Consider the following 17,912-nt stretch of genomic DNA (forward strand, 5'->3'; position numbering starts at 1 on the left):
TTTAGCGTGTGAATGGGGACTTTTATTTTGGAGGGGAGATATGACATCATAAGACTGTGCCTCCTCCTGCTCTTTTGTGATTCGGCTGAAGAAAGGTTTGTGTTTTTGAAGTGCTCCAAACTGTTCAGGATATTTTATGCTTCTAATGAGAACTCTTAAATTAATGTTTTATTACAAGTAACATTGCAATGCTTAGTATAAGATTTTGAAGTTTATTATTATTATTATTATTATTATTATTATTATTTATTTGTTTTAGATTTATTTTCTTTCTGTTAATTATTCTCCTCTTGTCCAAACTCACAGATAATCATCCACATGACACACTATTATAAAGATGTCGTTTATTAAAGAGGAGAGAGAAGACATTAGGATTGCAGAAGTGTTCAGCATCAAACATGAAGATACTGAGGAACAAACAGGTTTGTTTCTTTCTCAAAGCTGAACTCATTTGATTCTTATTCACAGTACAGCTCGACAGGAATTAATGATGTTTCTGAAGAATGTCATATGATTTTCCTAATTATGGCTTTTATTTGACCTGGAGTCTAGGCTAAAGGGATAGTTCACGAAAGTTATCCCTTAATTTACTTTATTTTTGACAGTTATTCACATTTGACATACGCTAACTTCTGTGATGTAGTGCACACTCCTGTGATATACTATGCATTATAAGCACATGAGCTGCACAGCACATAGGAGTGTGCACTACGTCACGAATATTAACACAAGTCAAATGTGTATCCGCAAGGCTCCAGAAGCTAGTTGTTTTGTTTATTGAGTTTTAAATAAAGATATTTGTCTTACACACTTTTATTAACCTCTTGGAGCTGTGTGAAGTACGTTTTATGATTGTTGGATGATTTTTGAGCTGCAAAATCTCATACGATATGATATGCTTTTTCTCCCATTCGCTACAATTATAAAGCTTGAAGGAGCAGGGTATTTTTTATAAATAACTCTGATTGTGTTCGTCTGAAAGAAGTTGAGGGTGAGTAAATCTTGGGGTAATTCTCGTTTTTAGGTGAACTAACCTTTTAACTTGTATTTGTCTCTATTCACCTTAGACCTGAAGGTGCTGAAAGAGGAGGGTCAAGAACTGAATCAAAATGAAGAGAAGTACCTGCTTGAGGAAAATCCAGACTTCAAAACGGAAGAAAAATATCTTAGCTGCTCACAGACTGAAGAGGTTTCCACAAGAATAAGAGCTCAGAAGACAGGAACTAGAGGTATCTCCTGCAAACACTGTGGAGAATTATTTCAAAACTAAACCCTTAAAAGACACATGGGAATTCACACTGAAGAGAAACCTTCCATCTGCAAACACTGTGGAAAGAGTTTTACTCATTAAGCAAACCTTAAAAAGCACATACAAACTCCGACTGGAGAGAAGCCTTATGCATGCACTCAGTGTGGAAAGAGTTTTAATTGAAAAGGGAAGTATTAAAGTCCACATGACAGTGTCAGTGGAGTATAAAGCACCTGAAAGTCATACTCAAGCAAAAGTACAGTTATCTTACCAGAAAAATACATTGGCAGACAGTGAAGTCACCTTCAGAATATTACTTGAGTAAAACTATTAAAGTATGGGATATTTATTATACTTCAAGAAAACTATTTTTAAAATCTCAAATGTACTTAATTATTGAAAGTTAAAGTACAAGTAAATGCAAAATGTTAAATTTCATACACCGTTTGAGTAGCAAGATTATGTTCAGTTTTAAGTTTTTCTTCAATTTTTTATTTTTGGGTAAGAATAAGGAGCACCTCATCCAGTATTTGGTGTCTTTTATTCCAACATAAGAAAACATTTCTGGAATCTGCATCTGAAATAGCATTTAGATGTATTTACACAGTTTATGTATCTCAGAGGGGACATGGATGCATTTATACTGCAGTTACAGGTGCATAAATAGGCCTAATGTTTTTGTTTTTAAAATAAAAGGTTAAATACTGTTATTTTAAATGATTTAAGACATGAAAAAAGTCTCAATTTAGCCCGCCAGTTTATGGCAGCAAGTGACTGTTAATGAGTGAGTCGTTGTGTCAACGGCTGATTTATTGAGGAATAAAGCATTTGACTATTGTTAATAAGTGAATCACTGAATCCTTTATTCAACCGATTTGTTCAAAATGTTGATTCATTCATTAAGTAAACTTTTACTCAAAAAATTGCACAAAAAAGATGCAAAACAGTGCTGTGATCTTTAATTTGGAACTATTTTTGTTGGCAAAATTGAGCAAAAACTAGAAATGTAAGTCACTCTTATTGCTAACTTAACTGTACTTGTACACAATTATTACATTTGTTATCATGCTGATATCTGCAGAAAAATGTGATATACTCTTTCCGTGATATAGATGAACTATTGAATTATATAAATATGAAAAGCATACAGTAGCATTTTTGCCTGTCTACAATTTAGAATGCCTTGAATTTACAATTTTAATAGACTAATAGATCTACCTGATAATGTCAGATGGCACATCATTACAACAACACTAACCATATTATCACAGACGGTATACTATATATCACTGTCAAAGTCACCAGTTCTGTCTATCTGAACTACATTTCAGAATCAGTGGTCTTGGTACATGCATGCATACATACAAATACACACATTCAACATGAGAACAGGGAGACAATAATTAGAGATGGAGAATGAATTACAGAAATAAATTACAGAACACTGGTAATAATTCGTGTGTTAGCTGTTTAAGATGGAGATGGCATGGGGGGGGGGGGGGTTATGCCTAGATGTTCTGGTGCACAGACATTTATAGAAACCAGACAGTTATAGAAGACCACAGAAATGACTCAATAACAGCTGAATAAAACTGTGTCATCTGCACCTGTGGCAGGTTGAACTTTTTTTTTTGTTGACAAAGGAAGTACAATCTCTGCTGAGCCTTTTTCACTATGGTGTCAGTGTGAGTGCCCCACTTCAGGTCCTGAGAGATGGTGGTTGAATGACTTATGTCCATGATGGTGAGTCTACGATCATTTCAACATGTTTTGAGCATGTTGAGCTCCAGATTTTTGTGACTGCACCAGACAGCCAGCTGCTCAACCTCTTGTCTGTAAGCAATCGTTTCCCACCATTCCTCCTCCTACTCACCTGCTCATTGTCACCAATCATTCAGTCACGATCACCAGCTGTCTCTCATTCCACCTGTACTGGTTAAAAGGACTCTCTCACACACACACACACACACACACACACACACACACACACACAGATAGTCTAGTCTCGTCTAAGACCTTCCAGATATTCGCCTTGGATTGTTACTCACCTGACATCTACTTATCTGTTGTTTGTTTGCACTCCCAAGTCTCCTATCTCCGATCTCCAGTTCCTTATCTCCAGTCAGCTCTGTGTCTCCATCTCCAAGTTTCGTGTGCTCTTCCAACAAGGAAGGAAAGGAAAGCGTTTATCTCTCCATCAAGTCCTATAAACGTGTGGGGTTCCTCACCTGTCTGATCTTCCTCCTGCTCAATCTGCTTATTCAAGATTTTTCTATGACCAGCAGTGAGGTGTAAAACCAGCAGTGAAATGTAAGATCACCTGTTGCTTATCGATGCTGTTGTGTTAATTAAAGCCTGTTTGGAACATTATTCTTCTCTCTCTCTGATCTGTGTACCACTGACAGAAGACTAGACCATCAAAAGACAACACAGTATGAGCTCCATTGTTGATCAGCCCATGCAAATCCTTTCAATAACCAGGTAAGTGCCCCTGGGAGTACTGGTGGAATATGATGGGATGTTTTGGAGCCCAGAAATAGCTCTAGCCCCCAAACTCGACCCAGATTTTGCTCCTGTCCCCAAACTCCATCTAGAGAGGACTTCTACTGTCGAGTACAATCCAATAAAGGCTCCAGAATGCTCTCCAGAGTCCAGCCAGGAGCCCCCTCTAGTCACAGAGCTCGGCTAGGAGCCTGGCTCTCCTTCATCTCATCTCCTTCTTGTGAGTACCCAGGCAAGTACAAAATTGGTTAGTTCTCCATGGTAGCCCTCGTGCAAAGACCATCAACTCTGCACGACTCCATCGAGGAAGGATAGGCACTTGAGTATTGCTTTTTTCCCCTTCCTTTACCTTTATTCACTCTTTGTATTTGTTTATGATAATTGTACTCACTATGTGCTTTTGAATCTCGATTATTACTATTACTACGAACACTCCAAAATCACACACTGTACATTGGAGGCAGGCCAATCCTAATCATTTACAGCCTATCCTTCTGTCCTCTACTCTGGAACTGCCAGTTTGCTGTTTACAAAGCATAATTTATTTCTTCTATTACTCTCAACTCTCACTCTCAACCCTCTCAACCTCTTGGCTCTAACTGAGACTTGGATCAAAACCTGAGAACAATGCCCCTTGTTCTAGTCTCCTTATCTCACATTAATGTAAATTTGATCTTCTACCATCTCTTATAGGCAACCACTCATTTGAATCACATGCCATTACTATTACCCACCTTGTTAAAATCCACTTTGTAGTTGATTATCGTCCCCCAGGTAAAATGGGTAACTTCTTGGAGGAAGTGGATGTGTTAGTTTCAAACTTTTCTGAGGATGGTACTCCTCTGGTACTGCTCGTTGACTTCAACATCCACCTAGAAAAACCCCAGGCTGCTGACTTCAACACTCTGTTTGCTTCATTTGACTTGAAGCGAGTGCCTACAATGGCTACTCAAAAAATCAGGTAACCAATTGGACCTCATCTACATGCGCTATTGCTCCACTGACAACACATTAGTTACTCCACTGCACACCTCAAACCACTTCCTCATCACTTCTAACCTCACACTTACTCTTGACACAGCACACACTCCTCTGCAGGTCACCTTTCGACGTAACCTATGCACACTCTCTCCATCTCACCTATTCTCTGTGCTTTCATCCTCCCTTCCTTCCCTCTCAGTTTTCAACTCTGGACACAAACTGTGTTACTGACGCTCTTTACTCCACTCTAACATCATGTTTAGACAACTTTTGCCCACTTTCATCCAGACCAGCACACACTACTCTCTCTGCCCCCTGGCTGTCTGATGTTCTCTGTGAGCTTCACTCTAAACTCAGGGCTGCAGAGAGAATATGGCGCAAATCAAAAAACTCTACCAACCTTATTGTGTATCAGTCACTCCTCTCTTCCTTCTTTACAAATGTCTCTGCTGCTAAAAATGACATACTACCACAACAAAATTAACAACTTTTCTGACTCTTGCACACTTTTCAAAACTTTCTCTTCTCTGTCCTTCTCCCCCTCCTCCTTCATCAACTCTTACAGCTGATGACTTAGTAATTTGCTTCACAAATAAAACAAGAACCAACACTGACCAATTCCCCACACCACAAACTGATGATAACTTCTTAATGACAAATACACACTCTCTCTCCTCCTCTCCACTCTCGGAGACGGAGATTTCCTAACTTATCCTTTCCAATCATCCTACTACTTGTACACTTGATCCTATCCCCACTCACCTCCTTCAAGCCATTTCGTCTTCAGTCGTACCTTCCCTTACTCACATTATCAACAACTCTCTTCACTCTGGTACATTTCCCTCAGCATTAAAGCAGGCTCGGGTAAGCCCACTGCTCAAGAAACCATCTCTAAATCTAACACTTTTAGAAAACTACAGACCGGTATCCCTTCTTCCATTCATTGCAAAGACACTCAAGTGAGTTGTTCAACCAATTCTCTATGTTCCTTGTACAGAACAACCTCCTGGACAGCAACCAATCTGGCTTCAAAAGTGGCCACTCAACTGAGACTGCTCTGCTCTCGGTTACTGAAGCCCTGCGCCTGCAAGAGCTTCAAAATCCTCAGTACTCATCTTACTGGACCTGTCTGCTGCTTTTGATACCATTAATCACCAGATTCTCCTGTCCACCCTTAGAAAGATGGGCATCTCTGGAACCACACTCCTGTGGGTAAATTCCTACCTCTCTGATAGAACCATTCAAGGGGTCTTGGAGGGGTGATGTTTCTAAGCCACAAGTTCTTGCTACTGGGGTTCCTCAAGGCTCAGTGCTTGAACCACTTCTCTTCTCCATCTATATGTCGTCATTAGGATCTGTCATTCAGAAGCACAGCTTTTCTTACCACCTCTATACTGATGACACTCAACTCTACTTCTCATTCCAACCAGATGACCCGACGGTAGCTGCTTGCATTGCAGCCTGTCTGAGAGACATTTCTAGCTGGATGAAAGATCATCACCTTCAACTCAACCTCACTAAGACCAAACTGCTTGTGGTTCCAGCAAACCCATAATTTCATCACAGCTGCTCTATTCTGCTGGGTTTGTCAGCCATAACTCCTTTCAGGACCACCAGAAACCTAGGAGTTTTGATCAATGATCAGTAAAACTTCACACACCACACTGCTACAATGGCCTGGTCCTGCAGAGCAAGCTGCACAACTTCTTGTTGAAGCTCTTGTTATCTCCCGACTGGACTATTGTAATGCTCTCCTGGTGGGCCTTCCTGCATGTACTATCAAACCTCTGCAACTGATCCAGAATGCAGCAGCCAGAGTGGTCTTCAATGAGCCTAAAAAGCTCACGTTACTCCTCTCCTCATCAGGTTACATTGGCTACCAGTAGCCGCTCACATAAAATTCAAGGTACTTGTGCTTGCCTATAAGATAACCACTGCCATTGCACCAATATACCTAAACTTGCTAGTTCAATCTTATGTGCCCTCCGGAAGCTTGCGCTCTGCAAGTGAACAATACCTTGTGGTGCCATCCCAAAGAGGCACAAAATCACTCTCACTGACCTTTTCCTGGACCGTGCCCAGCTGGTGGAATGACCTCCTGATCTCAGCTATAAAAAAAAAAAAAAATTTAAATATGCATCGTTTTCGCCAGTCGCACAATCGCACACACCCCAGACTCAACTTGAGTAGAAAATTTGCCTAACTTGCAAACACCAGACCACTGATTTGTCAAACCTGCTTTACTGCACTCAGTGTTCTTCTGACTTCTGACTATGACTTTTTAATTAAAAAGCAAAGTACTTCATTTATGGAAAGTTTCAGAGATCTATATAAGTGAAGTGAAGTGACATTCAGCCAAGTATGGTGACCCATACTCAGAATTTGTGCTCTGCATTTAACCCATCCGAAATGCACACACACAGAGCAGTGAACACACACACACACACTGTGAGCACACACCCGGAGCAGTGGGCAGCCATTTATGCTGCGGCGCCCGGGGAGCAGTTGGGGGTTCGATGCCTTGCTCAAGGGCACCTAAGTCGTGGTATTGAATACATATATAAAATGTTCTAGATGTATTTATAAAACCGCATCAATATTATAAAAATTTTGTATAGCAAATGACTACTTTATGCCGTTTCGGACAAATTAACTGTTTTTTTATTTTATTTCAGATTTGACTGAAGAAAATGAGGACAATGAAGAATTGAGAGAAGTTGAAGAGAAAAATCACTTCAAAACTGGAGAAAACGCTTTGAGTTGCTGTCAAAGAAAACAAATATTATTAAAGAAAACAAGAGCCAATAAATCTTTTACCTGCACTCAGTGTGGAAAGAGCTGCAAATATAAACATATTCTTGATGTTCACATGAGAGTTCATACTGGAGAAAAACCGTTCACTTGTGATCAGTGCTGGAAAAGTTTCACACAATCAGCAAGTCTTAAGTTACACATGAACATCCACACTAGAGAGAAGCTGTACACATGTGATCAATGCAGGAAAACATTTTTGAGAGCTTCAGTCCTGAAACAGCACCTGAAAGTTCATACAAAGGAGAAACCACATTCATGTCATTTGTGTGGTAAGAGATTTTCACATCTACAACATTTAAAAAAACATCAGAAAATACATTCTGGTGTGAGAGATTATGTGTGCTTTGAGTGTGAAAAGACTTTTACTTCAGCGACCAGTTTAAAACTTCACCAGAGGAACCACACTGGAGAGAAACCTTACAAGTGTTCACACTGTGACAAGACATTCAGTCAGTCAGCAACTTTAAAAATACATGAAAGGATCCACACTGGAGAGAAACCGTATACATGTGATCAGTGTGAGAAGTGTTTCAGAATAAAAGGAAATCTTTTGGTGCATATGAGAGTTCATACTGGAGAGAAGCTGTTCACTTGTGGTCAGTGTGGAAAGAGTTTTGGACGATCAGCAAACCTTAAGAGGCACTTGAGCATCCACACTAGAGAGAAACTGTACACATGGGATCAATACGATAATTTTTTTTTGAGAGCTTCAGTCCTGAAAAAACACCTGAGAGTTCATTCAAAAGAGAAGCCACATTCATGTAATTTGTGTGGAAAAAGGTTTTCAAGTCTAAAAAGTTTTAAAGAACATCAGAAAACACATACTGGTCTGAGAGATTATGTGTGCTTCGAGTGTGAGAAGACTTTTACTTCAGCGAACTGTTTGAAACAGCACCAAAGGATTCACACTGGAGAGAAACCTTACAAGTGTTCACACTGTGACAAGAGATTCAGTCAGTCATCACATCTGAAAACACATGAGAGGATTCACACTGGAGAGAAACCGTATCATTGCACTGCATGTGGGAAGTGTTTCAATCAATCTTCTGCCCTAAACAGACATACAAAAAACAATCACAGTAAGTAGATCATCTTCACAAGCAGCACTTTCAGGTCTGTTGATGTGTTCTCACTAAATGTGTCACAATACTGCATTAAACAATAAAATATCATCGGGATAAATCTGTCATTACAAGTGACATGACAAAGAAAAATTATCTAAAATTTTCAGTGAAAACTCCACATGAGAAGTCAGATGGGAGAGAATGCTTTAACTTGCCAACAGTGTGGAAAGAGATCCACAACAGCAATAAACCTCAGTGGCCTGTAGAATGTAGCGAGATGAACAAACTCGAGAGTTGCAGAGTTGCATCTCAATAAATTTGAATGTCATGGAAAAGTTCATTTATTTCAGTAATTCAACTCAAATTGTGAAACTTGTGTATTAAATAAATTCAAATACGCACAGACTGAAGTAGTTTAGGACTATGGTTCTTTTAATTGTGATGATTTTGGCTCACATTTAACAAAAACCCACCAATTCATCTCAACAAATTAGAATATGGTGACATGCTAATCAGCTAATCAACTCAACACACCTGCAAATGTTTCCTGAGCCTTCAGAATGGTCTCTCAGTTTGGTTCACTAGGCTACACAATCATGGGGAAGACTGCTGATCTGACAGTTGTCCAGAAGACATTCACTGACACCCTTCACAAGGAGAGTAACCCACAAACATTCATTGCAAAAGCTGGCTGTTCATAGAGTGCTGGGCCTTGTTTATACAACATTTGTCACTGAATGATGAGAACACACAAAGACACTTGCTATACTCCATTGCTGCCCCAGAAAAACAAACTGCATCCACTGTTCATGTAACGCTGGGCTCTTTGGGAAGCTGAACACAGTAAACTTTCCCTCACATCAAAAAACGAAGTTATTTGGAGACATTCTCGACCAAATCCTATGCATCGCTGCTGACGATCTCCCGAGGAAGCGCGTTGATGTGCGCGGTCTCGCTCTCCTCGGGTCAATGTGTGCACGGGCATGCTTTTCCGAGAGAAATGCTCATATAAGGAGTTCCACTCTTGTCTACGTCATTAGATCCACGATCGGAAAAAAAACGGCCGAAACTTGTACCAACCCGGAAGTAAGATTTTCGGCACAGAAATTCTCAGTCATTCTTCTAAATTATTTTTGAAAAATTTGGCCATGTTTAACACGAGAATCCATCTCTTTAACACTGTGAAAAATCTGAATACATGAAACACTATTGTAACCCCCCTTTAAATGGGAGCCAAAATCATCAAAATTAAAAAAAACAAATACTTAAACTACTACAGTCTGTATGTATTGAATTTATTTAATACACAAGTTTCACAATTGCAGTTGAATTACTGAAATAAATAAACTTTTCCATGACATTCTAATTTATTGAGATGCACCTGTTTTGAGTTGACAAAACCCGATTAAGCCAGCCTGGTTTAAATCAGGAACAGTGGGCTGACAAGGCTCGATATAAACATACTCGGTCAATTCAGAGATTGAACCGGTGTTTGCAAATAACTCTGGAGTGCTTGCACCTGAAAGTGTGACACGTGCAGCAAACAGCCAATCACATGGTGTGTGGAGAGCATCAGCAAAGCGTAACTTGGATTCACTTCTCGCGAGAGTCCCTGCTATTCAGTTTTCTGCTGAAGATCAAGAAATTTTGTTTCTTATTAAAAATTTATTATTATTATTAAAAAATTTTTTAATTACGATTAATCACATGATGGTCTGCGATTAATCACAATTAATAGCCTTGTTATGCACAAAACTAATGCATTCAAAAGTACTTTATTGTAAACTTTTTTCATTTAAAAGTACTGCCATATGAACAAAAGTGCAGGACAATTTGGTTGGCAAATATATATATATATAATATATATATCGAAATTAATGAAATTATCTGAATTTAATCATGTATATATAGTTTAGTAATTTTAAAAGTTATATTAAAATGAATTGTCACTTTATATAATAATTAAATGAATATGTTATATGAATTATAAACGATTACAATTAATAAAATATAATAAGTAGCTGCAAAAGTCAGGCAATTTTTTCTCTAAAATTCTTTGACTGTAAACTGCCATAATTTGAAACAAGAGCTACAGGGGAGTGGCTTCATTGCATCAGTTATGTGTCACTTTGCTCACAGCTGATTGGTGCAGTTTGGGTTTGTGATCTTTAACCCAGAATAAAACCTGCTCTGGAGCAGGGTAGCCGTGTAGCGTAACTTACCATTGTGATGAAACCTGCTCAAAAGCAAACCATCTTGAGCCCGAAAACTCAATTAATAAGTAATAAGCAATATTTTAAAATCTATACGATGTTTGATAGGGAGCCAGTGCAGTGTTGACAGGACCGGGCTAATATGGTCATACTTCCTGGTTCTAGTAAGAACTCTTGCTGCTGCATTTTGGACTAGCTGTAGTTTGTTTACTAAGCGTGCAGAACAACCACCCAATAAAGCATTACAATAATCTAACCTAGGTCATGAATGCATGGATTAACATTTCTGTATTTGACATTGAGAGCATAGGCCGTAATTTAGATTAAAAAATCAAAGACAAAAAAATCAGTTTTACAAATTGTAGAAATGTAGCTTTTTAAGTTATGATTGATATCAAATAGCACACCTAGGTTCCCAACTGATGACGAAGAAATGACAGAGCAGCTATCAAGTCTTAAACAGCGTTCTAGGTTATTACATGCAGAGTTTTTAGGTCCTTTAATTAACACCTCTGTTTTTGTTACTCTTCATCCAGTTTTTTGTATCGACTATGCATTCCATTAGTTTTTCAAATTGCTAAGTTTTGCTTGGCCACACAGAAATATAGAGCTGAGTATCATCAGCATAACAGTGAAAGCTAACACCATGTTTCCTGATGATATCTCCCAAGGGTAACATGTAAAGCGTGAAAAGTAACAGCCCTAGTACTGAGCCTTGAGGTACTCCATACTGCACTTGTGATCGATATGATACCTCTTCATTTACTGCTACAAATTGATGGCGGTCATATAAGTACGATTTAAAACATGCTAATGCACTTCCATTAATGCTAACAAAGTTTTTTAGTCTATGCAAAAGAAAATTGTGGTCAATTGTGTCGAATGCAGTACTAAGATCCAATGGCACTAATAGAGAGATACACCCACGATCAGATGATAAGAGCAGGTCATTTGTAACTCTAAGGAGAGCAGTCTCAGTACTATGATACGGTCTTAATCCTGACTGGAAATCTTCAAAGATACCATTTTTCTCTAAGAAGGAATATAATTGTGAGGATACTACCTTTTTTAGTATCTTGGACAGAAAAAGGAGATTAACGATTGGTCTGTAATTAACTATAATCGGTCTGCAATCTAGTTATGTTTTTTTATTAACAGGCTTAATAACAGCCATTTTGAAGGTTTTGGGGACATATACTAATGACAATGATCAATTAATAATAGTCAGAAGAGGATCTATGACTTCTGGAAGCACCTCTTTTAGGAGTTTATATGGTATAGGGTCTAACATACATGTTGGTTTAGAAGATTTAACACGTTTATACAATTCTTCCTCTCTTATAGTAGAGAATGACTGGAACTGTTCATCAGGGGGTGTATAGTGCACTGTCTGATGCGATACTGTAGCTGACGGCTGAATGGTTACAATTTTATCTCTAATAGTATCGATTTTAGAAGTAAAGTAGTGCATAAAGTCATTACTGCTGTGATGTTGGGAAACATCAACACTTGTTGAGCCTTTAGGATAGGTTACTTTCCCGCCAAGCAGTACGAAATACCTCTAATTTTGTTTTCCTCCAGCTGCGCTCCATTTTTTGGTTTTGGATATGCTAAGGAATTTGGATACATCAGGAAGATAACTCACAAAGCAGTCTTTTGTGGTAGATGTGATGGTTCTACCATATTTGTAACAAGAAGTAGAATTTACAGTTTTAACTATATGAAGTTTTCACAAAACGAAATAATGATCTGAGATTTCATCTCTTAGCTGCATAATTTTACCAACAAAAATCACCAACAATTAAAACTTTATCTGCAACCAGCACTAACTCGGATATAAAATCAGCAAACTCTTTAATAAAGTCTGTATGGTGCCCTGGTGGCCTGTATACATTAGCCAGTACAAACATAACAGGGGATTTATCATTAACATTTGTTTCTCTGTATAATGTTATATGAAGCACCATTACTTCAAATGAGTTATACTTGAAGCCCGCCCTCTGAGAAATGCTGAAAACATTGTTATAAATTGAAGCAACACCTCCCCCTTTGCCTTTTGGATGTGGCTCATGTATATAACAGTAATAGTGGGTGGTAGACTCATTTAAAAATAATGTAATCATCTGGTTTTATCCAGGTTTCTGTCAAACAGAGCACATCTAAGTTATGATCAGTGATCATATTATTACAAAAAGTGCATTTGTAAAAAGGGACCTGATATTCAATTAGCCAAGCTTTATCGTTTCTTTATCCATTTTGCATCTTTTCTGTATTTGTTGTAACTCAGTTAAATTGTTACTCTTAAATTGATTTGGACAATTTTTGTATTTTCTAGTTCAGGAAACAGACACAGGCTCTATAGTGTGATATCTAGGTGTCTCTATGTGCAGAGAATTAGCTGACCTCTTTAATGTTATTTTTTGTGATCTCCGACTGGCGAAGTCGAACATCATTAGCGCCGGCATGAATAACAATCTTGCTGTATTTACGTTTAACATTAGCCAGTACTTTTAAATTTGCCAAGATGTCAGGCGCTCTGGCTCCCGGTAAACATTTGACTATGGTGGCTGGTGTCTCTATATTCACGTTCCATACAATAGAATCACCAATAACTAGAGCACTTTCATCAGGTTTCTCAGTGGGTGCATCACTGAGTGGGGAGAAACTTTTTGTTTGTTTAATGTTTTGATCGGATCAGAAGAGTCACCTAGTTGCCCTGCTGCAGAGGCGATGTTACCGGAACCGAAAAATTTAGCATTTATGTGAGTGCAGTGTTAAATGATGCATTAATATGGTGCTTTGTGTATTGTTGTGCACCCAAACCGCTTTACAATCATGTGAGTGGGGTGTCTCTCCTCAACCACCACCAGTGTAAAGCATCCACTAAGATGATACGACGGCAGCCACAGCACAATAAGACCAGTATGGTCACCACACACCAGCTACAGGTGAAGAGGAGAGAGATTGATAGAGCCAATTCAATGGTTGGGGTTTATTAGGAGGCCATGGTTGACAAGGGCTAGACGAGGGAATTTGATCAGGACACCGGGGTTACCCACTACTAAATGTGCCATGGGATTTTTAATGACCACAGGGAGTCAAGACCTTGGTTTAACATCTCATCTGAAGGACAGTGCTTTTTTGACTGTATATTGTGCCCATCATTATACAGGGACATAAGGATCCACACAAACCACAGGGTGAGCACCCCCTGATGGCCTCACTAACACCTCTTCTAACAGGAACCTAGTTTTTCCAGGTTTCCCATCCAGGTACTGACCAGCTCAACCCTGCTAAGCTTCACTGTGTGACCAGTCTTAGGCTGCAGGGTGATATGGCTGTGGCAATACAGCATTCAATGTTACTGAATGAACATTTTAAATTGATGTGCTCTACACTCTTACTTTTGTGTCTCTTTTAATATCATGAGTGGTATGATGATTCACAAAGAGACAATACATCATGGTTTCTTGTTTATTATGGCAAATATGTTTTTTCTACAGAAATTCAGCTGGAAAATTCCCATCAGTTTACAAGTGAAGACGAGCATCAAAGCTTCGGGAAGAAATCTGTAAAGTCTGAGTTTATTAAAAAGGACCGAGAGGAGATGGGAGATCCAGAACCCTGCAGAATCAAACACACTGAAGATACTGAAGAACTAACAGGTTGGTGTTTATTCTTCATTCTTCACTAACAATGCTGATGGTTATAAATATACAAGTAGACTTAGACTTTGTTTGTTGGAAATATCTTTAGAGATCTTCAATAGTAAAACTAAATAAAATAATAAAATAACCTTTCTATGAAATGGGTACTTTTTGCAACAACATTATTTGTTAGATAATTGTGTTCTTGGTCAAATTTATTTACAAATTATTCCTACTGAAACATGGGATTTATGCCTATTATGTTTTAAAAATCACAATATATATATAAAATGTACTAAATGTATTTATAAAATTTAATCAAAATATCACAATTTTATATAGAAATTGACTACTTTACACTGTTATTTCAGGGTCCAATTTCATGTCTCTTTACTTTTTCATGATTTACTGACATATGAACCGTTTTTGGTGTTATTTCAGTGTTGATTGAAGAACATGAGGACAATGAAGAATTGATTGAAGTTGAGGAGAAAAATCACTTCAAAACTGGAGAAAACCCTTCGAGTTGCTGTCAAAGCAAACAGATAATATTACGGAAAACAAGAGCCAAGAAATCTTTCACCTGCACTCAGTGTGGAAAGAGCTGCAAATATAAACATATTCTTGATGTTCACATGAGAGTTCATTCTGGAGAGAAACCATTCACTTGTGATCAGTGCTGGAAAAGTTTCACACAATCAGCAAGTCTTAAGTTACACATGAACATCCACACTAGAGAGAAGCTGTACACATGTGATCAATGCGGGAAAACATTTTTGAGAGCTTCAGTCCTAAAACAGCACCTGAAAGTTCATACAAAGGAGAAACAACATTCATGTCATTTGTGTGGAAAGAGATTTTCACATCTACAACATTTAAAAAAACATCAGAAAATACATTCTGGTGTGAGAGACTATGTGTGCTCTGAGTGTGAAAAGACTTTTACTTCAGCGACCAGTTTAAAACTTCACCAGAGGAACCACACTGGAGAGAAACCTTACAAGTGTTCACACTGTGACAAGAGATTCAGTGTGTCAGCAACTCTAAAAATACATGAAAGGATCCACACTGGAGAGAAACCGTATACATGTGATCAGTGTGAGAAGAGTTTCAGAATAAAAGGAAATCTTTTGGTGCATATGAGAGTTCATACTGGAGAGAAGCTGTTCACTTGTGGTCAGTGTGGAAAGAGTTTTGGACGATCAGCAAACCTTAAGAGGCACATGAACATCCACACTAGAGAGAAACTGTACACATGTGATCAATGCGGGAAAACATTTTTGAGTAGTTCAGTCCTGAAAACACACCTGAGAGTTCATACAAAGGAGAAACCACATTCATGTAATTTGTGTGGAAAGAGTTTTTCACGTCTGCAAAGTTTGAAAATACATCAGAAAACACATACTGGTGTGAGAGATTACATGTGCTTTGAGTGTGAGAAGACTTTTACTTCAGCGACCTGTTTAAAACATCACCAGAGGATTCACACTGGAGAGAAACCTTACAAGTGTTCACACTGTGACAAGAGATTCAGTCAGTCATCACATCTGAAAACACATGAGAGGATTCACACTGGAGAGAAACCGTATCAATGCACTACATGTGGGAAGCGTTTCAGTCAATCTTCTGCCCTAAACAGACATACAAAAAACAATCACATTAAGTAGATCATCTTCAGATCTTTCAGGTCTGTTTCGCATCATTACAAAAAGATGACACAATAATGCATCAAGCTATGAAATATCATCTGCATACATCTGTCATTACAAGTGACATGATGAAGAAACATTATCTAAAGTTTTCACAGTGAATAAAGTTCATCTTCAAAACCAGCAGATTCAGCTGGGATTCAGGTCAGCTCAAAGATAGAATTCCTTGTTTTTAATTTTGCTTCATGATATAAATTATATCATTGTGCTTCCTTATGAGTTTCATGTTGTTTACACATGCATATAAGTTACTTGCCGTTTGCTTACTCTTTCATAAAGAAAAGCAGAGGTTTTTACAAACTGTTCTTGTTCAGGCAGCTTAAAGAAGATACACTTTTAAGAAAGACTTAGGTTTATTAAAAATTTTGTTCTTCACTGTTTCTTCTAAAATTACTTAGAATGTTTCTAAAAAAAATTTTCACTTATGATGTACAGTAGGTGGCCAACCAAAATGATGGTTTTATGTCTCCAAAATGTTTTTTGTCACGTCTGTAATGCATGTGTATTTCCCAAATCTAAAAAAGCCTATAAAACATGTTCATAGATGCATATTTTACTGATGTCTGGACTCTGTTTGGGATTTAGAAAAGCATAAACAGATGGTTCCGTATATTGGTATTGAATAGGCTACATTCTGTGAGAATTTATATTTCACAGTCTAAAAAATATTGTATAGACGCAACAAATGAAATTAATGCAACAGTTTGCACCTTTTTTTTTCTTTCTTTTTTGAGTTAAGGAAACTTCCTCTGAAATTAAGTTATTATAACTAATAAACGATATTGCGCTATACATTAGTCAATATTTGAAGTGGATCAAAACCTTTCTTCAAATATGTTCTCAAACCAATATGACTAGGCAGTTGTCCTATCTAAACCTGCTCTACAAGTTTGAAATCCTCATGAGACATTGTGTGACGACTGGGTGAAGGAGGAGCTGGAAACAAGTGCGAGTTAAACAGTTTAATGAATATGAAACAGACAAACAAGGGTACAACACGATGCTGGGAAGACGACAATCCAAGATGACGGTGAGACGGTGAGTAATCCGGATGGTGACGGTGAGAAGGCAGCAGGAGAGGATGGCACAGGAACTGCGGGGAATCGAGCCGAAGGTAAGTCCTGATGCTTTGTGGAAGTGCGGAGAGTGGATGAGGTTCCAGGGGAAGACACGGACATCCAACGCAAACAACACATAAGCAAGAGACAGAGATCAGACATGAAACAACGTTCTCACAAATACAAGACGTGAGACAAGCCAATATATAGGGAGTGTGTAAGAAGGATTCTTGGAGACCAAACATCGCAACGTCCTCTCTAAATCTTGGTTGGCTCACTCAGACTGTCCGTTACTTTGGGGATGATAACCCGAAGACAAGCTAACTGACGCACCTAGCAATTTACAAAACTCTTTTTCCAAAATTTGGATATAATTGAGATCCCCTGTCAGAAACCACATCTACCGGGAGGCCATGAAGCTGAAAGACGTGATCTAGGACAGTGACCGCTGTCTCCTTGGCTGTAGGTAATTTGGGCAAGGGAATGAAATGTGTTGCCTTCGAGAACCGGTCCACTACGGTCAAAACGACGTCATGCCATTAGAGGGCGGGAGGGCGGTAACAAAATCTAGTGCGATGTGGGACCAGGGTCTCGAAGGGACAGACAACGGTTGAAGGAGCCCATCAGGAGGTCGGTTAGATGACTTACCTCTGATGCAAATTGAGCAAGCCAAAA

General features: G+C 38.5%; 2 protein-coding genes across 3 annotated transcripts in view; both read left to right on the forward strand.

Moving 5' to 3' along the window:
- The window catches only part of LOC132145434 (E3 ubiquitin-protein ligase TRIM35-like), a 188,556-nt gene that overhangs the window by 86,050 nt on the left and 84,594 nt on the right, over positions 1-17,912 (forward strand). The window lies entirely within an intron of this gene.
- LOC132156089 (zinc finger protein 271-like) lies at positions 41-16,789 on the forward strand. Of its 2 annotated transcripts, XM_059565046.1 has the most exons (6): positions 41-95; positions 307-422; positions 1,068-1,229; positions 7,408-8,625; positions 14,327-14,488; positions 14,912-16,789. In XM_059565046.1, the coding sequence occupies exons 2-6, from the start codon at positions 338-340 to the stop codon at positions 16,135-16,137; spliced, it is 2,853 nt and encodes a 950-aa protein (XP_059421029.1). In that variant the 5' UTR covers positions 41-95; positions 307-337; the 3' UTR covers positions 16,138-16,789. The 2 variants fall into 2 exon arrangements, with proteins under 2 accessions (XP_059421029.1, XP_059420951.1); XM_059564968.1 differs by lacking the exon at positions 41-95 and having other exon boundaries at positions 261-422.

Source organism: Carassius carassius, chromosome 1 (genome assembly GCF_963082965.1).
Source record: "Carassius carassius chromosome 1, fCarCar2.1, whole genome shotgun sequence".
Taxonomy (NCBI): domain Eukaryota; kingdom Metazoa; phylum Chordata; class Actinopteri; order Cypriniformes; family Cyprinidae; genus Carassius; species Carassius carassius.

Coding starts and splice junctions, on each gene's coding strand:
- LOC132156089 (XM_059565046.1), top strand. CDS start 338: ATGTCGTTTATTAAAGAGGAGAGAGAAGACATTAGGATTGCAGAAGTG. Junction 8,626..14,326: donor ACATACAAAAAACAATCACA/GTAAGTAGATCA, acceptor TTTTTTCTACAG/AAATTCAGCTGGAAAATTCC. Junction 14,489..14,911: donor AGATACTGAAGAACTAACAG/GTTGGTGTTTAT, acceptor GTGTTATTTCAG/TGTTGATTGAAGAACATGAG.